Source organism: Ranitomeya imitator, chromosome 4 (genome assembly GCF_032444005.1).
Source record: "Ranitomeya imitator isolate aRanImi1 chromosome 4, aRanImi1.pri, whole genome shotgun sequence".
NCBI lineage: Eukaryota > Metazoa > Chordata > Amphibia > Anura > Dendrobatidae > Ranitomeya > Ranitomeya imitator.
The window spans coordinates 570,823,058-570,836,237 of record NC_091285.1 but is presented as its reverse complement, the minus strand read 5'-3'; the positions used below and the strand labels follow the sequence as shown (position 1 = coordinate 570,836,237).

The following is a 13,180-nucleotide window of genomic DNA, read 5'->3' as shown; positions in this document are numbered from 1 at the left end:
ATACTACGTGGCTGGGCAATATACTACATAGCTGGGCAATATACTGCGTGACTGGCCAATATACTACGTGGCTGGGCAGTATACTACGTGTCTGTGCTGTATACTACGTCACTGGGCAATATACTACGTGGCTGGGCAATATACTACGTGGCTGGGCAATACACTACGTGGCTGGGCAATACACTACGTGGCTGGGCAATACACTACGTGGCTGGGCAATATACTACGTGGGCTGTGCAATATACTACGTGGTTGGGCAATATACTACGTGGGCTGTGCAATATACTACGTGGACATGCATATTCTAGAATACCCGATGCGTTACAATCGGGCCACCATCTAGTTATTCCATAATGGCTTTTCGGCTATAATTCCTTCAAAATGAAGGGCCCTTTTCACCTGCTTCCAAACCAATCTCGCTAAGCGGAGAAGCGGAAATAATTTAGAGGTGTTGGGTCTATCAATTTCTAAAAAGCCCAACGGGCAATCAAGCTTCGCAGCGTGGGCCAGATGACTCTCCGAGTTTGGTAAATGACCCCCAGGCATCCACTTACCTACAGCCCTAAGTTGTTCGGCCAAATAATACAGGAAAAAGTCAGGTAGTGCCACTCCTCCCATTTGCTTGGATCTATGTAAAGTAGATAATTTAAGTTTAGGCCTGGCTTTCCCCCATATAAAAGATGAGTAACGAATTTAGATTTGAAAAAAAATGATCTGGGAACAGGAACTGCACTGTGCTGAAGGGAATAATTGAGCTTCGGAAGTAATATCATCCTGATCAGATTTATGCGACCAGAAACAGACAAGGGTAATTTACTCCACACTACAAATTTATGCTTGACTAGATCCAATTAAATTGTAGGTCAAATCTACTGTATTTGGGTAGAATTATCTCTAAATATTTAAAGTGGGACACCACTGGCAATAAGGATAGCTCTTTAAGATGATCTGCTGAAACATGGGAGAGAGGTATCAAGGCGGATTTGTCCCAATTTGTATACAATCCCGAGCATTTACTAAATCTATTTATGGTGGTGATCACATGCGGCAGTGTCGCCTCTACGTCATCCATGAATATTACCATATCATCGGCGTATAAGCCAATAACCTCCACGCGGTCTGCTATCTCAATACCTTTAATGGATGGAATGGATCTCATACGTATTGCTAGTGCTTCAATCGCAAGAGCAAAAAGGGCCGGTGAAAGGGGGCAACCCTGTCGGGTTCCCCTATTCAGGGAGAATGTCTCCGACATGGAGCTATTAATAATTATCCGGGCTTTAGGTTTCATATATATTGCATTGATCCATTTTTGAAATTTGGGGCCAAATCGGTATCTCTGTAAACATGCGGGCAGGAAGGGCCATTCAAGGGAGTCGAATGCCTTGGCCGCGTCCAGCGAGGCCAAAGCCCATCTATTCTCCAATACCAGTGAGCTATATTGGGCAACCGACTGGACCCTCCTAATATTAATGGACGTATTTTTAACTGGCATGGATCCGGTCTGGTCTGGGTGTATTATGTCTAGTATTACCGTATTTAACCTAGTGGCTAATATTTTAGTGAAAATTTTATAATCTACATTTACCAACGAGATAGGGTGATGTGATCCACATTCCAGGGGGTCCTTACCTTCCTTTTTTAAAACTCTAATAACGTAGGGAACTCGATGTCTGATAAATAGTCTAAACAACGAGGTCCCCCAGAAACAACCAACTTTGCTATTTACTTGTTATAAAAAATCCTCTCCATTTCTCAAGAATGAAGGGAAATTTAATTTCATAGTTTTCTACTCGGTGCCCATATTACATCTACTTGTGCAGTCTAACAAATGTAAGAAGGTGGATCCAGGCAACTACCGTCCGGTAAGCCTGACATCAGTAGTGTGCAAAGTTTTTAAGGGCATATGACCAGAAGATATATTGCAGAGAATAATACAACTGACAACCAGCATAGATTCATGTAGAATAAGTCCTGTCTAACTAACATGTTGGGTTTCTATGAGGAGGTGAGTGCAAACTTGGATATTGGTAATGCGGCTGGAGGGATCTGGACTTTGCAAAGGCATTTGATACTGTTCCACATAACAGGAACTGGGGGAAACTAAATGCAGATGGGTAAGGAATTGGCCAAATGACAGTAAACAGAGTCGTCATAAATGGCATGTTCTCTAAATGGGATATAGTCAGCAGTGGGGACATCAGGGATCTGTGTTAGGACCGATTATTTTTAACCTCTCTATTAATGGCCTTGTGGATAGGATTGAGAGTAAAGTGTCAGTCTTTGCTGACGACAACAAACTATGTAGGATAATAAAATCTGACCTTGACTGAATGAGATGATCGAATGGGCAAACACTTGGCAAATGAGGTTTAATGTAGATAAATGTTGAGTAATACACCAAGGATGAAGTAATCCTATTGCTGAAGTATACTCAGGACTACAGAAGAGGAGAAGGACTTGTAACCAGAAGACCCAAGTAAGTTGAGCAGCCGTACTCAAGCAGCAGCCACAAAAGCAAACAAGATTTTAGAATGTATAAATAGGGATTTTTGTGTACTCACCGTAAAATCCTTTTCTCCGAGCCAATCATTGCCGGACACAGGACCATGGGTCTTATGCTGCTGCCACTAGGAGGACACTAAGCTAACACAAAGAATAGCTCCTCCCCTGCAGTATACACCCTCCTGCTGGCTCTAAGTGAACCAGTTCAGTAACAAAGCAGTAGGAGCTTAACCAGGGCCAGCGTCAGTACCCGGGCAAGTGCCGGGGCCCTGGCGAGACAGGGGGGGCCCATTCAGGGCCGGTGTTAGGGGCAGGCAGCTGCCAGTGCCTAGGGCCCCGCTCCCACAGGGGCCCTCAGCTAGCGGCACATCACGCAGCTGCTAAGGGGCCCCTGTGAGGCAGGGAGGCCCGCCTATCACAAGCTCCAACTCCCCTGCTGCCGCTTTGAACTTTACCGGCATGTGCCGGTAAAGTTCAAAGCAAACAATGGAGTAGAGAGCGTCACCTGACGCTCCATCTCCCATCATTCCCCACTCTGCCTCTTACACTGTCACTGCGGGTGCGCAATGACGTCATCGCGCACTCGCTGTGTGTCAGGCATTGCAACAGCAGCCGCCGAGACCGGAGCAGGGAGGGAGCAGCGCGGCGCGGGAACTTTGAGAGGTGAGGAGTGTGTGTTTTTTTTTTTTTTTTTACTATAAGTGAGTACTGGACTATGGGGCAATTCTTGGGGGAAGGGGGGCTGTGCTGTATACCATGTCTGTGCTATATACTACACGGCTGTTCTATATAATACATGGCTGTTCTATATACTACATGGCTGTGCTATATACTACGTGGGCCGTATTATATACTACGTGGGCTGTTATGTCACTGTGCTATGTGGGCTGTGCTATATACTACATGGCTGTTGTATATACTACATGGGCTGTGTTATATAATATGTGGTTGTGTAATATACTATATTGGCTGTTATATGCTATGTGGGCTGTTCTATATACTACATGGGCTATGTTATATAAGTGGAAGTGCTGTATACTATATGGGATGTTATATGCTACGTGGACTGTGCTCTATACTACATGGCTGTGTTTTATGCTACGTGGCTGTGCTATATACTAGGTGGGCTGTGTTATATGCGATCATGAATCGTGGTATGTGTTAAAGCGGGGGCCCACTGAGACTCTTTAGCCCGGGGCCCTCAAAAACCTGGAGCCAGCCCTGAGCTTAACATTTAACAAGAATGAACTATGTCAAAACCAAGTCAACACAGAAAAACCAAAGCCAATAGGCTAACAGGGTGGGTGCTGTGTCCCCCAATGACTGGCTCAGAGAAAAGGATTTTACGGTGAGTACACAAAAATCCCCATTTCTCCTACGCCTCATTGGGGGACACAGGACAATGGGACGTCCTAAAGCAGTCCCTGGGTGGGAAACAATCAACTGCAATTGCTCCTTGTACCCACAAGTTACAGATGCGGCACTGCCGCCTGCAAAATTTGTCTGCCGACGGACGCATCTGCCGAGGCCTGAGCATGGACTTGGTAATGTATTGTAAACGTATGCATGCTGGACCAAGTCGTAACTCTGCAGACTTGTGCTGCCGATGCCTGGTGCCGGATGGCCCAAGATGCACCCACTGACCGAGTAGAATGAGCCTTAATCCCTGCTGGGACGGAGTGACCTCTAACTCGGTAGGACTCCTGGATAGCTGAACGAATCCACTCGGCTATCGTAGCATTGGAAGCAGCTAGACCTTTCCTTGGCCCTTCCGGGAGCACAAACAGGGCATCTGACCTGCGGAAAGACGCTGTCCTCGAGACGTATCTCCTAAGAGCTCTCACCAAGTCCAGTGTGTGAAGAGCCTTCTCGGTGCGATGTACTGGTGCCGGGCAAAGTGATGGCAAGACAATTTCCTCATTGAGGTGGAAAGATGAGACAACTTTCGGTAGAAAAGACGGGGATGTTCTCAAAACCACCTTATCTTGATGAAAAGTGAGGAAAGGAAATTGACAAGACAAAGCCGCCAGCTCTGAGACTCGTCAGATAGATGTGACCGCAACCAAGAAGGCAACTTTCCATGACAGAAAAGACAGGGAAACGTCTTGCAGAGATTCAAAAGGGGCCTCCTGCAAGACTCCGAGGACCAAATTAAGGTCCCATGGTTCCATCTGGCATCTTATAGGGCGGCACCACATGGGAGACTCCCTGAATGAACGTAATCTGTTGGCAAAGATTGTGAGCCTTCGCGGGCAGGGTCCTCTCTCCTCCTGTACCAGTTATGACTTGTATTGTTTAAGATTATTGTACTTGTTTTTATTATGTATACCCCTCCTTACATGTAAAGCGCCATGGAATAAATGGCGCTATAACAATAATAATAATAATAATAATAATAATAATAATTCTACGTTGGAACAGGACTGACAAGGCTGAAATCTGCCCTTTGAGAGACCTATGGGCGAGACCCAAGTCCAAACCTGACTGAGCGTCCTCGATCTTTGCACCATGAGAAGAAGGTCTTCCAAATGCGATGATAAATGCGCATAGACGTAGAAATGGTAGAAATGACTTTCTGAGAGAAGCCTGCCTGTGTTAGCACCCAGGACTCAACGGCCATGCCGTCAAACACGGGCTTTGGAGTTCTGGTGGTAAATGGGGCCCTGGCACAACAGGGTCTGTGCGATTCGGTAACTGCCAGGGGACATCGGCGACTAGTTGAACTAGTTTGGCGTGCCAGGCCCTGTGCGGCCAATCTGGCGCAATCAGGATTACTGGTATCCCCTCCGCTCTGATCTTCATGATGACTCTTGGCAGTAAAGGAAGCGGGGGAAATATGCACGGAAGCTGGAACTGATGCCACGAGTGAACGAGTGCATCTGCCCCGATGGCTACCGGATTGTGGGACCGAGCTATGAAGTCGGGAACCTTGGAATTTAGCCGTGAGGCCATCAGATCCACGTCCGGCGTTCCCCAACGACAGCAGATCTGGTGGAAGATCTCCGGATGGAGAGACCACTCTCCAGAGTCAAGACCTTGACGGTTGAGGAAATCTGCCTCCCAATTTTCCACTCCCGGGAAGTGAACCGCTGAGATCATTGAGCGGTTTTCCTCGGCCCAATGGAGAGTGTGGCCTACCTCGGTCATGGCTGCCTTGCTGTATGTTCCCCCCTGCCAGTTGATGTATGCCACTGCCGTGACATTGTCGGACTGAATCCTGATGGGACGACCCGCCAGGAAGGGATGGAATTGGAGTCGAGCCAGCCTGATTGCCCGTATTTCCAGGATATTGATGGGCAGGCGTGCTTCCTGAAGAGACCAGCAGCCCTGAGCAGTGTGATGGTGGAACACTGCTCCCCAGCCCAGAAGACTGGCATCTGTTGTCACAACTAGCCAATGTACAATGACTTCCCTAGATTCAGGGAGGACTTCAAAGTCCACCACTCGAGAGACTGTCTGACTCGCTGGGGAAGGAGAAAACGATGATCGAGAGAGAACAGGTTCCAGTCCCACACAGCCAGGAGAGCATGTTGTAAGGGGCGGAGGTGTAGTTGAGCAAATGCGACCGCCTCCATAGCTGCTACCATCCTGCCGAGGACTCTCATACTGAAACACAGAGAGTGAGTATGAGGTTGGGAGGGCTTCTGAGCTTCCCGCTGTAAGACAGATCTTTTCCGGGGGAAATACCAACCCTTGGGACGAGTCCAGTATCATTCCTAGAAAGGCAATTCGCTGAGCCGGTACTGGGGAAGATTTTTTGAAGTTTATCTTCCAACTCAGGTGAGAACTCTATTGTGATGGTCACGGCCTCCTTGCAGGTGCGGAAAGAGGGGCCTTTGATGAGGATATCGTCTAGATACGGTAACACCACCACACCTAGGCTATGAAGGATGGCCACGGCGGATGCCATGACCTTGGTGAATAACCTGGGAGCGGTGGCGAGGCTGAAGGGCAGAGCAGCAAATTGAAAGTGATTTTCCTGAACTGCGAAGCGAAGAAACCTTTGGTGAGAAGGTAAAATAGGAATGTGGAGGTACGCGTTCTGGATGTCTATAGACGCCAGGAACTCGCCCTTCTCCATGGAGGCGATGACAGAACGAAGCGATTCCATCCGGAACCGTCGCACCCTGACTAACTTGTTCAGCAGTTTTAGGTCGAGTATGGGCCGTACTGTACCGTCCTTCTTTGGAACAATGAACAGGTTTGAATAAAAACCTCTTTTAGAGAGCTTATGGCCTGGAGAAACTCTGATGCCTTTGCCCTGGGAGGAGAAAACAGGAAAAAACGATTTGGTGGAAGAGAGGAGAATTCTATCTTGTATCCGGAGGACACTAGGTTGCGGACCCATTCGTCGTGAATGACCGAGAGCCACGCGTCACTGAAGGAAAGCAGACGGCCGCCTACTTTGAGGGTGTCTTCCGGATACCGCAGGGAGTCATTGTGTGGGAGACCTGCCCGGTCTGGACCCCCTGGATCCTGACTGCCTAGGCCTGCCTCTCCAAGAAGGGGAAGGTATCTAAGAGATCTGAGGACCTCTATCCCTACGTTGTGCCCAGCCAAGTCCGGAAGATGTGGAAGTAGAGGACCAATTTGAGTTGAAGCGGGAAAAAAAAATAAAAAAAAATAAAAATAAAAAATCGGGACCAAGCCTGCTGCAGCTGGTTCCGAAAGGGCCGAAAGGGTCTCTGTTGTGGAAAAAAATTTACTCTTTCCTCCGGTGGCGTCGAAAATTAATTGGTCGAGCGTTTCGCCAAAAAGGCGACCGCTCTGATATGGAAGAGAAGTCAATGACTTTTTGGAAGCAGAATCGCCAGTCCCTGAGCCATAAGGACCTCCGGATGGTGATGGCATCTGCTGCTGCTTGCAAAGCACAGTTAGCAGCGTCCAAGGACGCGGTAGCTACAAAATCTCCAGCTCTGGCTATGTGCGTAGCGAGGTCTGCTACCTCAGGTGGGGGGATTTGGGGGGAGATCGGTATCCAGCACCGCTGCAGACAAGACCACAGCCCAGTTGGTCACAGCCTTAGCCACCCATGTAGCGGCAAAAGATGGGAAGAGTGCAGCTGCTGAGGCTTCAAAGGCTAAACGCGCCATATTGTCGATCTGACAGATTTAGTAGCGAGGCGTGATACCGGAGGATCTACTGGGGAGATTGCGACCAATCTTTTCTTAGATCCTGGGCAAAGGGATATTTTGATTCCATGGGCTTCTGCCCTGTGAATCGTTTATCAGGACGGATCCTGTGAGATTCAACGATTTCCTTAAATTCGGGATGAGTGGCGAACACTCTGTGAGCTCGCTTGGTCCTCTTAAAGGACACGGCATGATCCGTTTTAGATAAAGGTTCCTCCTCAAGTTTCAAAGCCTTATTTACTGACTCAGAGTCGAGAGTCTCCTGATCGTGAAATTCCTGATCTAGGGACGTGTCAGAATCGTCCTCTGAAACAGGTTCTCTACTAGCCCCAATGGAAGTGGAGCGAGAAATGGAGCTCTCAGAACCCAAAATCCGATGATGGTCTAGGGATATGGCATGAGTTCTTTTCCTGGAAGAGCGAGAGCTCCTTGGCAAGGTACGACCCCTAAAGTACGAGGGGTTTTGACGACCGAAAGCGTCATCCGTAAGAGTTCCCTAGTTAGAGGAGGGGTCTGGGAATGATTGTAACGCTTTTGCCAGGATGCCATAGACCGGGTAAGGGAGGTAGCCCACTCAGGGGGACCAGGCTCACTTGGTTCGCTATCAGTAACAGGTGGTTCCTGAACAGTCACCTTTTCACAAGCTGCGCACAATGCAGTATTGTGACCCCGGGGTAATGAGACCTTACAAGAGGTACATGCAGCGAAGAATACAGTGTGGGTTTTCCCAGACTTTTTGTGAGGCCTTGATTGAGACATAGTAGCCTTGAGGAGAGCGCTTACTAACAGGGGAAGGTTTAAGCTATGTTTCTGCAGCTTACCCAGGTCCTGTGTCTTGAGTCCCCAGGGGAGGTCCGCAATGTATGGTCCTGAAGGCTGTGATTAGAAAAGCTGGAGCAGCGCTGCAGCATCAGCGCTGTGGGTGTCCCAAGATGGCTGCCGATATCTGTGAGAGCGCTTCTCAAGGAACGAGAAGCGCTAGAAAAGATGGGTGGCGGTAATTGCCGGTGGGCGTGGCCAAAACCTCCAGCCTGTATGAAGGGGAAAAGCCGGGGGTTAAATTTTAAAACTTGCGGTTGCGGCCTGCGGCGCCGCGACCGCTATTAGTGCCATCACTCAGCCGCGCTCCTGCATAGCAATGCCGCACTGCGGACCACCCACGGATCCGGGCTTTATGCCCTGTTATAGGTGCGGGCCTTCCATACCCCGGGGACCAGGACCCCCCAGCGCCTCGGCCCCCGCAGTGTACTCACGGTAGATGCGGTGGGCCGGTGCTCAATCCATCGTTGCCATAGTCAGGGAGGGGGTGGAGAGCTTCTGCCGCCATGCGTCATCCGCTATATCAGTGGTGATGCAGTGGGGGGCTGCACGGACGCCATACATAATATGTCCGGATATGCACCTGGCTCCAGGAGAGGTAGATGGAGGGCTACTCCATGTGGTCGCCTGCTATGGAGGGGGGAGATCGGAACGCGAAGGAACCGTCGTCCGTAAGGTGAGCTCAGGGCTGGCATCCATCGTTGCAGGAAAGGATATGGGAGGGACGTTCTTTACCGTTAGAGCAGACAGACTATGGATTGCCCGACCACAAGAGGTAGTAATGACGGACAATATAGCAGCTTTTATACAAGGGCTGGATGATTTCTTCAATACACATAACATTGTGGGTTATAGTTAAATTAGTGACAAAATGTACAATTGGTGGAGAAAGGTTGAACTTGATGGACCTAGGTTTTTTTTTCAACCTATGTAACAGAAGTGGATAGTTTCCTATGCAAGTAACACAGTGTTTATAAGAGCTTTCCAATAGAGCTGGTATGCACTGCTCTGAAGCTGGTTGGATCACTGCATCTGGCCAACTTCAGTGCCCATGCACTCCTCTGATTTTGCAGAGGGAGACTGCAGAGTTTGGACTAATAGAGCAACGCTGCCGCTAGCCCAAACTGTCAGTCAAGCAGGAGTGCAACCCCCTGTAATCAGGAAGCCGGGGGATAAAGAAGCACTGAGCTCCTGAAGAATGACATTGAGAAAACCTGTTTAAAGTAATCATGGCCTACTGGGCATGGTTATGTAGAAGAGGACTAGCTGTCAGTCAACCTTTCTCTGAAAAAAAAAAAAGACTTGCAGACTGATAATGCATCACATACCCTGTAGTAAAGGTCAGTCACTAGAGCGAAGGCTTTTCTGATACAGTAACCTTATTTACACTACAGATGTGTTACAATTCTGATGAAGCGTAAAGTGGGACGTTACCTTGGCTATTTCCGGTTAGGACAGTGTTCAGACTGCCCAATGGAGCCAGCTCCAGGGCAAAGCACAGCGGGTGGATGCTGATGCCAATCAGGGACACTATGCAGGGGTGCTGCAGGGAGTGAAGCATGCTGGCCTCCTGACGAAATTCGGAGAAGTTTCTCATGGCGTCCATAGCCTGCAAGTGCTTGAACATTGTATCTGTGTGAGAAGGTACAGAAGGTGAGCTGAATGCGGACGACCACATCAGTTCCTCATTAGGAAACCGCCACGCACGGTTCAGTGAACTGAACAAACAAATGTAGCCAAACTTAGACAAGACAATTTTCACTCCTAGAAAAGAGCAGATTTTGGGAATTGATGTTTTAGGAATTAAGGGTTTATAAGAGTGGATATTACGTACCTCTGATGACCTCAGCGGATGTCCGAAGCTTCTTAATCTGAAACACCTTCAATGCCACTGGCTTGTGTTTGTATACGGCTTTGTAAATAATGGTCCCGCTTCCCCCTTGTCCCAGAATATTCGTGTTTTCTTCTGAGTACTCCAGACCCCCAATATCAAGAAACAGCCTAAAGTAGCACACAAACAGCACAAGCGTAAATGGCAGATAAGCAAACACCTGATACAAGAAGGCAAAAGCGGCCTATGACGCCATTCGTAGTCTATGTAATAATGCAAACTTACATTTTGAAATGTGCAGTTTTACCTGGATGGAAAATCTGTCATAAAAATCTCAGGGACAAGTTCCTGCAGGGGAGCAGGGTCCTCCGGGTGATTGGGGCACTCGAGATAGTCCTTGTCTACAGCAGCCAGCACGCAGTCCTCCATGTTGAAGTAATAAGGCTCTTTCACATCTTGTTCATCTTCTTGATGATGCGGTAGAGAAGCGCAGGAGTTGCAGGGAACATACTGCTCCATCAAAAGGCTCCCATCACTTTCTGTAGCAGTCAGGGCTGAAAAGCACAAGGAGGCTGTCAGCTGATGAAATATAAAACCGAGTCGTATGCCACTATATGCCCGGACGCCGCCATATGTTTAGGCTTCCATCTGAAATATACCTCCAAAAGACGCAAAAAAGACTAAAGGCAAACAAAACCCTCCTACATTTATACCATAAATGTACATTATAAATACATTTTTTCATTACTCAAAAAGAAAAATTACCTGGAAACCACTGATCAATCAAGGAGTTGACATGGTCTGTGATGAAGGCCATAGCGGAGAAATCTCTGACTTCTGACTGGCAAATAATCTTTATGCCTCCGCTCTTCTTCTTCTTCCAGTTGACATCAGAAGACTCAACGCTAAAGAGAATGGAAAACAGATATAGGAGACTGCTGACACTATTAAAACGATTTGTAATAACCTTTCGTCAGTACTGTTGACGGGATAAGTAATGATGCCTTCATTGTAGTCGTGGTTGCCCCCTACCTCAAGTAGCCACCCTCAAAAGTGACCATCAGCCCCTCCTGCCAGTAGATAGTCTGGTTCCGCTTGACCCGGAAGGTGCTACACCGGTTTCGCTGGGTGCCAGTGAAGCTGTACACTGCTGACTTCCGGTTGCGTGGCCTTATGTTTTTTTTGTTCTCAAACAGCTGGTAAAGGAAAAGTAAATGAAAATGTAAAGTATTCGGAGCCAATGAGATGACTGGACACAATCACACATTTTACTCTACTTCCATCTCTGAAGAGGACCTTTCACTCTATTTTTTTTAATTTAAGAACAGTACCTCCATTGCTGCTGCTTCGCTGATCTTGGAGCAGCTTTTTTTCTACTGCAGCCTTCAGTTTCAATGGGAAATTGTCCCTTCAACCAACTGGCCGTATCTGTAGAACTTATCTGTGGGTGCGGCCATGTTTTGATTGGCTAGCATCAGATGAAAAAATGCAAAATCCCAGAGAAGTTCTATTGTATACACCCAGTTGGTTGAAAGGGATATTTGCACCATTATTACGAGGAGGCTGTAACTATGTAACGGAGGGAAAAAGCAGAAAAACAACAGCTCTTTCACAGTCAGTGGAGCAGCAGTAATTGGAGGAGACCGTCAGATCAAATAAAAATCCAGAGTAAATTCCTCTTTACATATTCTTTTCTAGCTAGGATCCAGTTTCTCCAGCTCCTATTAGGAATTAATACACCAGTTAACAGTAAAGGTTGAAAGCAACAACTATCTAAAAGATCGGAATAAGCACTAATCGCAGGTCCATCACTTAGCTCCTGGGTGTGGTAGAGGGCACATAGCAACTCCATAATGAACAATCTATACATTTGGAGTCAAGGATCAGATCAAATCCTTAGGGCAGCACGGTGGCTCAGTGGTTAGCACTGCAGCCTTGCAGCGCTGGGGTCCTGGGCTCAAATCTCAAGGACAACATCTGCAATGAGTCTGTATTAGTGATGAGCGAGTATACTCGTTGCTCTAGATTTCCCGAGCATGCTCTGGTGGGTCTCCAAGTATTTGTAAGAGCTCGGGAGATTTAGTTTTTGTTGACACAGCTGCATGATTTACATCTGTTAGCCAGCATAAGTACATGTGGGGGTTGCCTGGTTGCTAGGGAATCCCCACATGTAATTAAGCTGGCTAAGGCCTCTTTCACACTTCCGTTTTTTGCAATCTGTCGCAATCCGTCGTTTTGTGCATCGTAGGATGCTTTTTTGCCCATAGACTTGTATTAGCGACGGATTGCCACACGTCGAGCCCGTCGTGCGCCGGATCCGTCGTGTTTTGGCGGACCGTCGTCACAAAAAAAGTTCAGTGTAACTTTTTTTGTACGTCGCGTCCGCCATTTTCGACTGCGCATGCGCGGCCGAAACTCCGCTCCCTCCTCCCCAGACTGCAGAATGGGCAGCCGATGCGTCGTAAATCTGCATCCGCTGCCCACGTCGTGCAGTAAATTCACAACGTCCGTCGGTACGTCGGCCTGACGCATTGCGACGGACCCGTACCGACGGAAGTGTGAAAGAGGCCTAACAGATGTAAATCATTCAGCTGCGGCAATGAAAACTAAATCTCCGAGCACTAAAAAATACTCGGAGGACACCTGAGCATGCTTGGGAAATCTCGAGTAACGAGTATAGTCGCTCATCACTAGTCTATGTTCTCCCTGTGTTTGTGTGGGTTTCCTCCGGGTGCTCCGGTTTCCTCCCAAACTCCAAAGACATACTTATAGGGAATCTAGATTGTGAGCCCCAATGGGGACAGTGATTATAATGTATGTAAAGCTCTGTGGAATTAATGGCGCTATATAAGTGAGTAAAAAAATAACAATAAAAATCTTGTTCTGTTAGCTC

At 47.8% G+C, this 13,180-nt stretch overlaps 1 protein-coding gene across 3 annotated transcripts in view; it reads right to left on the bottom strand.

Moving 5' to 3' along the window:
• LRRK1 (leucine rich repeat kinase 1) overlaps positions 1-13,180 on the bottom strand; it is a 145,463-nt gene that overhangs the window by 25,964 nt on the left and 106,319 nt on the right. For all 3 annotated transcript variants that reach the window (XM_069766321.1, XM_069766322.1, XM_069766323.1), the window contains exons 22-26: positions 11,320-11,483; positions 11,053-11,192; positions 10,595-10,841; positions 10,291-10,457; positions 9,891-10,088 (exon numbers count right to left, since the gene is read on the bottom strand). In XM_069766321.1, the coding sequence (XP_069622422.1) occupies positions 9,891-10,088; positions 10,291-10,457; positions 10,595-10,841; positions 11,053-11,192; positions 11,320-11,483 (916 nt within the window). The remainder of the gene's footprint in view (positions 1-9,890; positions 10,089-10,290; positions 10,458-10,594; positions 10,842-11,052; positions 11,193-11,319; positions 11,484-13,180) is intronic.